A 13,541-nucleotide genomic window follows, 5' to 3' on the forward strand; every position below is an offset into this window, starting at 1 on the left:
ACAAAATATTATTTCTGATTTTATCTGTTTGTATATAAATAATTTGTTTTAAAATCTGAATTTTCTGAATATTTTGAAATGAGCCTGTGTAAGTAACATATTTAAAAAATGAAAATTCTTTTCAGTTACTTAGTACAACCCATATGTATTTCTCAGCACTATAGACAGACTTAGCATATTGAAAGTCTAGAATAAAGAGAAAATCTAGGAGACAGAAAAGAGTAAGATATCTGTTCATTACACTGAAGAGAATACAAGTATCACATATTATTATAGGTGAAAAGGAAAGAAAAAATAATAATGTACACATTGAGCTCTCATAAAGGGTTGTATATTGTGAAGAGTTCTTTATATCTCATTTGATACTCACGACAAGGGCACATAGCTAATAAATAGTAAATATGGGACTTAAAAATCTGTTTAGTTTCAAGTCCCTATAGTCTTAACCACTACCCTAATACTAAAATTCCTACATTTTTCTCTTAGTTTAAAAAAACGTTTATCACATTTTTAATAAATATAATGTGTAATGTTCTATTTTTTCAAACATAAAACATAAACACAAATTTTTGTGCAATTGTTGTTTCATTTATAGGAAAATATTCTTCAACTCTCTTACTCTAACATCTCCAGACTTATCCAGTTATTGTTTATGGGACTTGATCTCAAGAATACATACTTACAAGCATAATGGTGCATAAATTATAATCAAATCAGTTGACTACAAAGACAACTACTAATTATAATTTATTTATAACACAAAACAATCCATGGTCCTCAGCCACACTTCAGTTTTCTAATGAATTAGATATGAGAAGTCTTAAAATTTTACATTTATTAATGAGATACATTCTGAAGTCTATTATTTAGAATGTGAAAATGTCAATATTATGAATGGTGATTGTACTTACAAACAGAAAACCTTTTGAACCCAAAATATAGCTAATAAGTCATGCCAGACTAAGCTATACATCTTTTCAACTAGAGGATTTTTAGTGTTGGATGTGTAAGTTTTGCCTTTGGTTTTATTAAATGAAAAACTAGACTGGAGCAAACATCAAATGGTTTTGCATCATCAACCAACTTCATCTCCTCTAAACATATTATTTTGTCTTTTTGTATCACACAAATTGAAGATCAATTTGGAAGTAAAGATGACTATTAAATATTTTCCCTTTGATTACACTTGAATAACTGGCTCTAACCTTAAAGTATGTGTTTAGTCTTACAAATTCACTTTTTAAAGACTTCTACAATCCTTTTTATCTCAGTCTGAGAAAGTTGAAGAATTACTTAAATATTTTATTTATTTATTTATTTATTTATTTACTTTATTTGGGAGGATTGAACCAAGTAATGCTTAACCACTGAGCAACATCCCTGGCCCTTTTTACTTGTCTTTTATTTTGAGACTGTGGCTCATTAAGTATCTAAGGACCTCACTAAGTTGATGAAGCTGGCCTCAAACTTGGAATCCTTTTGCCTATCAGCCACCTGAGCCCCTGGGATTATAGGTATATGTCACCACACAAAGTTTTCATTAATTTTTTATTGAATTTTTCTTCCCTATGGCATTTTAGCAATATATTTCAAGAAAACTGAAGAGCTAACCACCTAAGACCAATAAGAATTATAACAATTACAAATTCTTTTTGAGTGGCAGTTTTTAAGAAAAGTATTTTTGTAAATAATAACTACTCATAATTTACTGAGTTCCTTTAGGAAATTATAACCTTGAAAATAGTTTCATAAAATCAAGCATTTCTACTTTAAATAGTCTCTTTCTACCATTCTACTTGCTCAACTCATTCTTCAACCACCTTAAATGTTTGTGAAGTCTGCATCACTCAGAATTCAATTGCAATTATAATATGACTTTTATAATATCTGTCCTGTTTCATAGTTGCCCATATGGATGCTTCTCATTCTCATTTCCAAAAAAATTTCACTAATATTCATCCTGTATAGTAGGCAGGATTCATATCACTTTATGGACATTAACTTTCAATCTTTAGAGAAACTGCATCAGTTAGGCATTTATTTAAGCCCATTTTACAAATCAGAGAGATTAAGTAACTTTCCTAAAGTTTGAATAAGAGCAGGGATTTTCACTTACATTAGTCTGACTACATAACTTAATGATTTAACAACCACACTATAATTTACCACCTACCACCCATTCTTCTCCACTGCATTCATACAGGTCTCCACCTTATTCATTTCTGTATGACCAGCTTCTGATATGGTGCCTCATATATTCTAAAAAACTGCCCATATTAAGATGCTAAATGACTATTTACAAAGCTCATTTTGGTCTAGATAAGGGACTCAAATTATCTGAAATGAAAGGTCAGTTTCTGTTAATAAAAATAAGAATTACTAGAAAAAAAGTGGAATAAAAATGAGACATACAAAATACAAGTCCCTATTGATTATTGTGTTTAGCAGAATATTGGACATTGTAAAAATTATCAGTTTCTATAGTAACCAACAGTTTATAGACCAGCAGATGTTCATGGGCCACAATTTAAATATCACTGACCTAGATAAAAATAAAGCATTTCACACTGTTAAAACACATTTTATTAGCTTATTAAAATCCCTTTTTGCAAAAGTCACAGCATGGCACAAACTCTAGATCATTCACAGGGGAAGACCTAGAATCCAAATAAGATTTTAAAAAATAAAAATCATAAACATCTTCTCATAATAGAATTAGTTTTGGTTTTTTATGTGCAAGCTTAATTTTTATTATTTTCTTGATGGAAATTTTTCAAGAGTCTTTAAGCCTAGACACTGAATTTTAATTAAAATTTCAAGTATTGATTTGCCATAGGAGTAAAAGAGTTTCTCAGTAATTAAATTTCAAAATGAAAGGTCATGTCTGTCATTGACTCATTACAGTTCTCTAAGAAATTCACATTAACTTCTCCCTTAAGTAGAGGTTTCTTAAGAATGTCACTACTCACTTCCTAGATATATTTCTCTATAGAGCAAGATGTGCATGATTCACTGAGGCATGATTAACACAAGTAACTCATTTTACAGAAGTGGTCTCATGATGTCTTACCTAAAATTCCCCTAGTCATTTATGTACTCTTTTTTATAATCTTTCAAAAAGTGACAACTGAGGGTCCACAAGATATAAGTTGCTACAGCTCTTGTTTCCTGTATTATTCTCAGTAAAATGTAGTGATTCTTTCCTGAAAACTGTGTTGGCATTGCAATTCCAGAATTGAGCAAGTTAGGTGAACCACAGAAACTTTCCTGAAGACTCATCCAGCAGAGCCTACTCTAATCTTGGAAAATTTGAATTAAAAAGGGGAATTGGGGAGGAAGAACAGTTGTATCCAGGGAGCAGGGACAGACTACCTGTTTGTTTGTTCATTGATTAAGTATACAAATATCCTTTCAGCTAGGACAAAGGACTGTAAGATGGATAGGTTTCATCAATTTTAAAGGAAACAAAAATATTTCATATTCTATAATTCTCTTGATATCTTTAAGAAATACACTCAAACTTGCTATGCCTATCATTACAATGAAATATATGCTATAGGTAAAATTTCTGATTTCATTTATTTTGAACAAGGACTTAAATTTAAGCTTAGTATTTAAGTTTTGAAACTAGTATAGAAAGTACTTATCTGGAAGCTTCAGGTAAAGGTGGTAACAGTTGCCAGGTAAAGACATCTATATGTTGGTGGGATAGAAGACAAATTCCTTCCAAAAGTGAAAGAGCTCTTAGCTCCACAGACACATAACATTGCACCATTTCAGCTAAGAAAGTAGAACATCTAGTAGATTCACACAGTTAGAAAGCTAAGCAATGTCATGATAAATTATTGAAATGACATTATATAGGGTGTTTTATACTGTTTTATATAACTTTCTTGGATAAAATATTATCATATAGTAATACAGATGAATTATGCAATTTACCAACCAATTTAGTTAAAACTCTTCATAAATGTGGAGACCTGAGAGAGAATATTCTTGAATTCAGTGCTTTGATTTTGTAGTTCACTTTAAATGAACAATAATAACTTCAAAATGTATTTGTGATCTTACAATAATACTGCTTGTCACTACACAAAACATCATTCTCAATCCTAACGTTCTATTGGATCCTCTTTCTTCCATAACTTATGCACTTTTTTCTTTTGTCAGAAGAAGAAAATAAGAATATAAAAAGAGCACCCTTTTGGGCTACTGGTGTAGCTCAGTGGTAGAGTACTTACTTAGCATGTATAAAGTCCTTGGAATCCATCCTCAGAGCCACAAAATTTTTTAAAAGGAATTAATTTTGAGTATTTTAGCTACAATTACAAATCCAGTTTTAATTTTAATATTTTTTTTAAATTCACGAATAGAAATTATAAGATTATTATAAAAAGAAACTTTCTTTAGACACAATAATCATTTATCTATAGATGCTTATGAGAAAACAATATGAGAAATTTGCCTGCTGCTTTCTGTACTATAATTTTTATATAATATTATTTGCAGAGCCAATGAATAGTGTACTTCATTAATTATAGTTTTTAAGGTTTTTTATTATTTTTTTATTTATTTTAATTAGTTATACATGAGAGTAGAATGCATTTAAGCGCTATGAATAGAAATGATACCAGACAAGAAGTGTCAACCCAACATTTAAATAACAATGCCGAATATTTTCTGAGAGTCCCAAAAACAATGTTAGACAGAAGTGGTTGTTTGACCCAACCACACTTAATTAACAAACATTGTTCTCCTACCTACACTATTAGGCAACAATAGCAAAGTAGCAGTTTTCTAAACAAAATACAGATCTATTTGAAACCTGGGAAAGCAAATTCATATTTTTGCCAAGCTTTCAAAAAGGTAACAAAAATATAATGGCGATAAAAAGCATATTTTCAAGTTTCTAAATGAAAATCCAAGCATGATTGTTAATCTCAAAAAAGTACTAATATAAACAGATGTATATATTCAACAATATAATTTTTATTGTAATAAAACCACAAAATTTTAGCATAAAATTTAAATATAGCAATTAATAGCACTGATGGGTAGAATTTTTATCAGAGAAAGTCCCAAGTAGAAGGTAACTTGTTATAATAAAATTTATGTTTTAAATATCAGTAACTGTGGACTTATTGACTCCAGAAGTAATGTATTATTGAAAAGGAACAAAATTAGTTCCAAATGGATGCAATATACTACTGTTAAAAGCAGCCATCATAAAGAATGGATACTTTATAGTCTTGGGCTAAAAACAGTGCTCAACCTCACAAATCTCCTACTTGACTTTTAATTACTTTTCATGCATTATGCTTTCATCCTTTCTTCCACCCTCAACATATTCACACAAAAATCAATGATGTTATTGACCATTCTGAGAACTAATAATCTTTTAAGTAGGAACTGATTCATATGCAACTCATTTCTGAAAAAGCAATCAATTCTTGAATGAGTGCAGGTGTTTTCATGCCTCTTTTCCAAATTATTGGACAGTGGAATAAAATAGAAGGAGGAGAAATCTTCCCCAAAGCAACATTATATCTATGATTGCTGCATGCTTAACACAGTAATCCAATCAACAAATAACAATGACAAAAATTATTTTTTATATTTAAATAGTACTCAGTTAATATACTATATTTATTGCAATCATACTGTAAAATAGATACTATCATCCACATTTAACAGATGAAGGAACTAAAGCTCAGGACGTTTGGGAGAAGCTTTTCTGTTTCCAACACAAAAAAAGATAAAATTTTAATTTTTGAAATATATTTTATTTTTAAATCTATGAATTGACTGTTACATAAATTATTCAATCTAAATTATGCATTATTATTATTGTATTTAATTATTTGTTCATCATCATCTATATGCTATGTTCTGTAGGTGACCAATGCATCAGTGCTCAATTTCTTAATACAGTACTTTCAGCCTAACTAATTTTCAAATTAATAATTTGAAATTAATAATAAAAAATAATGTCTAAGAAAAAGCATTTTCTTAAATATTTTAAATCATGTTTGTGCTGTTCTTGTTCAACTACATTCAAAGTAATTACAGTAAATACAGAGATTAATATATAAACGCAATTTGCTTATTTTTAAAAAGGGTATTAATACAACTTTTAAATAAAAATTAACCTAAAGTCCTATGTTAAAATACCTAAATAAAAATATAAATTATTTAAATGGATTTTATAAACCTATCTCCAAAGAAATTAAGGATAGATCTTTTTTCCATTATCTTTTTCAGTCAAAATAAAAAAAGATTATAAGATCACAGCCCCAAAGGATACTTGTAATCATAACTGAAAATGAAGGTTCTACATTTAAGGAAGTTAAGCTTCAGGATATTTCAAAGGAAGCAAGTAGATTTGGCAACATTGTTTTTCCTAGGATTTATTCTTTCAAGACTCAACAGAAACCTGCCAACAATCTCCATATTGCAAAGTTTTGTGAAAGCCTAGTGGCTCAAAAGAAGAAAGCCACTTTAAAAATACCATTGTAGAAGCTCTGAACAATGCCCTGAATTAGAATTAAATTTAAATTGTTTCATTCAATTCCACACATTTCTTAGCTCTTTTTACCTGTCTTTCATAAAGGGTAATGGCAGACAATAAAACAAAAGACAATTGAAAGCCCAAACTACATCTCGTAACAATTTAAGGTAAAATCACCCAGGTCCATGATAGGAATTCTTACTTTTAATTTAGAATATTTTCATTTAAAACAAACTAATTCTAGTCACATTACCATGACATTTATTATTCACAGCAAATCCTTTTAAACCCTAGAGTAACCTAGAGGCATTAGTTCTTTGGAAATTAATTTAAATCAATCTTTTCAATTTTTTCTATCTAAGCTTCTGGAAAACCTGTAACATTTTATTTAAGTATTTCATTACTTTTTTCCTAATATTTTAAATGGGTTGGTCTATCTAAACCCTAATGCAAAAGCATTTATATGCTAATACTGTTCAACTTAGGATGTGAGCATTCAGCCTTTGCAAGTTAACTATTAAACATGTAGGATTATCATTACTGGTTAGTGCCAATGATAGATAATGGAAAAACAGCATACACTGTATAGTTTACAAAAGAAGTAATAAAAATATTCTTGGTTATTGCAGAAAGTTCACCTATGCCAGAACAATAAGTGTCAAACTTACTTAAGTGATATGCTGTCTAACTAGACCCAGGACTGCTATTATGCTCAGGCACATCAAATCTATTAGGGAAATGATTCACCCCTTCAAAGATAGAGAATTGGCTCAGGGAGTTCCATGTCCATAAAATGAGGGATTCATTTTGGTTTTCCAGTCAACTACTTCAATATAGGTAAAGTAGTTGAGGTGTAGCAATTTAACCTCTAGAAGGAGCCCATAAACTTGGTCCCAAAATAAACTTAGAGTACTGTGACTAAGTGACTCTATTAGAGGTATCAGGAAGAGAATAAAGGGAGCATCCTGTTCCCATATCTAGGAAATGGAATTTTCTCGATTTCTGGTATAAAATGAGACTCAATCCCTAAAAATATAGGTAGATAGATACATAGGCAGACAGACAGACAGATCAAGTCTTATCCAGATACTTACGCCACAATCCCTGAGAGATGGAACATTTCTGCTGTCAGGTAAGAGAGATAACTATATAAAAAGACAAAAAGGGGTTCAATGACCCGGATGGTCTTCGTAAAACGTGTGGTAAAGGCAGCAAACATTCCAAACACGAACCCAATGAAAACTCCTCCTATTCCAACCAAAAAGAATTTTCCCATTGCAGCCAAAATATCCACAAGTTTGATAGATGGCATTTCATTGAAAGACTTGAACAGCTTATATAGTACCTGCATAAGAAAGATTACAGCAAATGTATCAATTAAAAAAAATCTCAAATTCTACCCTATCTGCCCTTCTAACTTGTGAGTTACTCAACTTTGAAGTTCTATAACTCCTAATGCCACTGAACATAAGTCATTAGCAGGCTTACCCATATCAATATTTCTACAGATCACAGATCACCATCCAACTATACATGATTATGTTTGAAATTTTTCTGATGTGCTGTGAAGACAGCTTTCATGGCTAAGATTTTCTTAGTTGGCATGACTAAGAAGATCATGGCCTCCAGAAGATTTATCTCACTTTTCAACTAGTAAACTAATAGAAGATAAATACAGGGTCAAGGAAATCTTGTCACTTTCTAAAGCATATTTGTGACTGTTAAAGCATATTCTTTAAATTTATAGACTTACTTCTAGAATTAGCTTTCTCAATTATGGCCTAAATTAGGACTTAATTCTAAATTTCAGGGGTGATCTTAAGGGAACTTAATTCATTGCCCAGAAATTCCATGCCTAAAATACTTACAACAGTAACAGCATCATTTAGGAGGGATTCTCCAAATACCAAAATATGAAGTTTCTCATTCACGTGTATTTCTTCAAATACAGAGAGAACAGCTACAGGATCTACAGCAGCAATCAAACTACCAAACCAAAGATTATGAAGCAATGACACATCTTGAAGGTTGAAGTACTTCACCTGACATAGGCCATAGAGAGAAAGACCAATTCCAAATGCATTCCACATGGTTCCAACTACAGCATACAAGAGAATGGTTCCTATGTTCTCAAAAAAGGGCCGACTGGGCATAAAATACCCTGCCTCAAGGACTATTGGTGGGAGTAAGTACAGAAAAAATATGTCACTGTCCATTATTGGTGGGGATTGATCATTTAAACTATAAATTAGTCCTCCCATGATGAGACCTACGAATATCAAGAGGCAGCTTTCCGGTACAACAGTGGGCATTTTATTATAGACGTGAAATCCTGGAAAAGAGAGAAAAGATACGAGCATTAAAACATCATTATCAATCACCCCCATATGTCCAATGTCCTTCTAGTCAAGCCTCATGATTTCAGGAAAATAGCTTCTTAGTTATTTCACATTTTTCATTTTAATAATGTCTAAAAGGTGCAGATGCATGGACAAAGACATTTGTCTCTATAAAGGAAAAATATTTGCTAGTAGGATAATGGCATTCACAGTTAAAAAGAGGACAATAATTCATATGTCTACCAGATCATTTTCAAATGCATGTGCATATTTTAAAATACACACAAAACGTGTTATCAGCTAGATATGTTCTTCTATTCTTCTCACAATCACAGTGATATACATCAAATTATATATAGTTGAGAACCATAATTTTAAAAATTTTTTAATTGGTTAAAAGCCATCTGTTATTTCCACTATGCCATGCTATTTCCCTCTACAGAATGATTTTTTCTTCTTTATATTGAAATAATTTGAAAGTTCCTCAGAGTAAAAATGAAGTCTTAGTTCTACAGCCCATGGATCCACACATAAAATATGCTCAGAAAATATTTGCTGAATTAATTAATTAATTAATGCTAACAATGGAGATTTTGTTTATATTATCTTACTAAACTATGCCAAAATTATTTTTCTGCAATGGTGCAATACAATCCAATTCAAACAACTGTAGGTGGGTTACATAACAGAGAACTAGGAGCTGATTTTTCTAAAAGCACTGACTTGTCATTTGGGACTGCAAATGCCCAGTGGGCAGCTAAAAGCAGAATAATGCTTGACATTTCTGCCTTCATTTTGTACCTGTCTTCAGATTCCTGATGGGCTCTGCACATAGTCATGTTAATCATTTAAAGAGGGCTCATCTAAATATTGGTAATACATGGTTTATCAGCCCTAAGTTTACCTATCCTACTTCAACCCCTTTTAAGACTGAGGATACCAAGGTAAAAGGTATTTTCAAGATTTGCAGGCACATTCCACTGTCAGCTTTGCAGATCTCCTGGATTGGCACCTAGAAGTCTTCATTCATTGCCCTACATCTTCTAAGAAGATCACAACCTTGCAAATAGCTCACCACATGATGAGACTGCACCCCTAAGGAAGAGCAATCATCTCATGGGAGCCAAATTTCCCTCATCCAGGATCACATGTCTCATAGGTAAACATTATGAGAATCAAATGGAGATTGACACCTCAGGTAATAAGTACTTCATCAGAGCAACCTCACAGAACTATAATAATCAGACCACAGTTTAACCAAGACTACTTACTTATACATATCTTTCATCTCCACCTGACTCAATTCTACTTCTATTTAAAGCTAAAGTTCATATAAGTATTCCTCAGTCTTTAAAAGGGATGAAGTAGGATAGGTAAACTTAGGGCTGATAAACCATGTATTACCAATGTTTAGATGAGCCCTCTTTAAATGATGAACATGCCTATGTGCAGAGCCCATCAGGAATCTGAAGACAGGTACAAAATGAAGGCAGAAATGTCAAACATTATTCTGCTTTTAGCTGCCCACTGGGCATTTGCAGTCCCAAATGACAAGTCAGTGCTTTTAGAAAAATCAGCTCCTAGTTCTCTGTTATGTAACCCATCTACAGTTGTTTGAATTGGATTGTATTGCACCATTGCAGAAAAATAATTTTGCCATATGTTTACTTACATGAAAACTTACATAAAATCCTTAATCTCACTTTGCCATCCTGATATAGCTATACTGATTGAAGTTCCTTTCCCACTTTTCATTACTAGTTTATCCATTTGATTTGGGGGGCAAAGGATGAGACCTGATTCATTGGACCCCCAGAGTCACACATTCAGTTTTAAGTAGTAACATTTGCCCTCTTGTCCTCACATTAATATTTACTTATACGTTTTTGCTATCAGTATATCTAGTACTGCAAAGTATAAAATATAAAAGACCTTAACTATACACATATGAAAATTATTGTCACTCAAGATAATGAGTATTTCTGATCAAGAAGGCAGCAGATGAGCATTCTAGTTCTGCTCCATAAACATGGCAAATTATATTTTCTCTCCAGCCTTCAGATATACTATCTATAAAAGAGAATGGATGAAAAAATGGGGCTGGAATAAGAATGACTTCTAAGGTTTTTCCTAGTTTGGGCAATGTATCATGCTATGAGTCTTTGGATCTTGTATGTATCATAATCAGTCAATATATTTTGTTAATACTGAAACTATGTTTATAAAGTAACTTAAACATTGTAATGCTAAACATGATTTATTTGGGAACTAATAAACTCATTTTAAAATAACAAAATTCTGTAGGATGCCATATTTGCCTGTCATTGTTTTTGGTTCTGAGCCTATAAAAAAGTAATAGTTAATAATAAACACTTTGAACTTTTAAAGGGCTCATAATTTTAACATCACCAAGGTAAAAGCCAGATATATTATAAACGAACATAAAAGAAATAACTGAACTCCACTTAGGAAGTTTATAATACTAGTAATTCAGGGTGTTCCTATAGTTTAAATATGTTAAAAAAATCTTCTGTTCTATTTGCTAGGCTTCTCTTTTGTGATCACCTGCTAAAATGCTGAATGGGAGTAAAAAGGAATTTCTTTTTTAAAGGAGGAGATAATCTACCTGAAAAATATAACAAGCTTCCTATGAGGGGGGAAAAGGGATACATAAAGACTGAGGCCAGTTAGTGTCTAGAATAAAACTAATAACATTCACCTGCTCTTCTTTTAGTGTTATACCTTCTCCACATATCCCTTGAACAACTGCAACCCTTTTCATTCTATACCAGGCTGGGCCTATTCCCACCTTCAGTTTGGAGACCACCACCATAATCTGGATATAATCACTTTCAAGTGGGGATTTATCTATAAAGAAAAGATCATTCTGGCGGGCAGCAGGAGGCAAACGTTCCAGCTTGCTTTCTCCGGTACTTCAAGCAAAGAGCACCTTTCTTACCATCCAGAAAAGCCCAAAGAGTTCCTATCAGAAAACTTTATGGGAGAGCCTTAGGCAGTCCTTCACTTACCTATCTTTGCCAGAGAGGCTAACATAATCCAAAGTGTGATCTCAAAAGGGACCTGCACATGCTGGTAATCCAGGGAGAAGAGGAGTGTGTGAGCCGACACCACTGAGTCATTATCCTGTGTTTCTTCTGGCTCCCAGCTGCCATTGTCTGTCTGTGGGTCCAGGTGGTGCTGCATACTATTCCCGAAGGTTCCTAGAAGCTGGGAACAGAGCTGCCCCAGCAGCAGATGCAAGAGCCCTAGCCCACAGGCCATCAACAGCTCTGCGAGCTATGCTTGCTAAAGCAGTTTAATATTATCTCCAGCCTCTCCTCCTCTCAAATGTGGTTTGCTGTCTCTAACCCTTAGACCCACTGCCTAGCACTTAGTAGATCAGTGAACACTCCAGCAGCTCCCTGGAGTCCCTGCAGATAAATGATAGGTCGCAATACCCTGGAATGAGATTAGAGCCAGGAGCCTGCAAAGGGAGGGTGCTGGGGGAAATGATTGATTGACATGGAAAAAAATTTTAACCTCAGTCCTAACTCTCAACTAAGGAAAATCCCTGAAAACTAGATTCTGGCCACTTAAAAATTTATTTTCTTACCATGAGATTTCTTTATTCCCTGTAGATCTGTAAAAAGTATTCAAGTGAAACTCCTATGCCTCCTTCCGGTCTATCAAGGTGTCTGCACACAAGAAACCTAACTAGCATGCTTTGGGCAGGAAAAACCTAAAAGTAGCTTAGTTTGCTTTAACAGAGAGAGTGGAAGGATTGAAAAACATTAATCAGCTGCTCCTAAAAATTCTAAGAAAAATAATTTTCTTTATTCTGAGTATATGGCAATGTAGTTAAGAACAGGGCAAACAATATTATTTTACTCTAATTCCTGTAATCCATGTGATGTCTTTTGATAGAGATTTCAAAGCCAAAAAATTTGTGATCCCACTTTCAACTCATGGGAATTATGCTCCTTTAATTTCCTTGTCAAATTATTCAGTTTTTATTATGACCAACATGAACTGGTTTCATGAATATAAAACTTAGTGATATTTAATCAGTGAGGCTGACCTCTTGAATAGTTGCAAATCTGTATTATCATGACCTTTCCATTTTCCCCAGATTTATTGAGGTTTAGCTGAAAAATAAAAATCATATATATTCAAGGTATATACTACATGATGTTTTGATATTTATACATTGTGAAATGACTTCCATAATCAAGCTAATTAATATATCCAGACACATACCTGCATACAAGTATGTACTATGGCATGATAACAGAGATAATGGATTTTGCTTACTACTCTATTCCACCTTTTACTAAATATTTGTATTTATTTTACATTACTATAACTGTATCTTTAGCTTCTCAACTTAAACCAAATGTTTTGCTTAATGTAAGGATATTTGAAATAAAGCAATGCTTTCTAGAGGTACTCAATGAAAAAAACTCACAGGTATTTGTGATGGATATTTTATTTTACTGTAATTCCTGAAAATTATGTTTGTGCTTTGAGCATTATGACAATATAAATATATGTGATACCAGGAAATTTATGTTTTCTTATTTTCTGCATGATCAGAACACTGCTAAATTACATGGTAAATATGGGGAAGTATCTTTTTAATATTTTTTTATTTTTAATAAACATAAAATTTATCTTCATCAAGAAAGCTAAAGATA

General features: G+C 32.4%; 1 protein-coding gene across 1 annotated transcript in view; it reads right to left on the reverse strand.

The window, feature by feature from the left end:
- Positions 1–12,129, reverse strand: part of LOC113200921 (sodium/hydrogen exchanger 2-like) — a 95,275-nt gene extending 83,146 nt beyond the window's left edge. Inside the window, exons 1-3 of the mRNA XM_026414525.1 lie at positions 11,877–12,129; positions 8,377–8,840; positions 7,603–7,853 (exon numbers count right to left, since the gene is read on the reverse strand). Coding sequence (XP_026270310.1) covers positions 7,603–7,853; positions 8,377–8,840; positions 11,877–12,129 — 968 coding nt within the window. The remainder of the gene's footprint in view (positions 1–7,602; positions 7,854–8,376; positions 8,841–11,876) is intronic.
- Positions 12,130–13,541: the final 1,412 nt, after the last annotated feature.

This window comes from Urocitellus parryii, chromosome X (genome assembly GCF_045843805.1).
Source record: "Urocitellus parryii isolate mUroPar1 chromosome X, mUroPar1.hap1, whole genome shotgun sequence".
In the NCBI taxonomy this organism is placed as follows: Eukaryota; Metazoa; Chordata; class Mammalia; order Rodentia; family Sciuridae; genus Urocitellus; species Urocitellus parryii.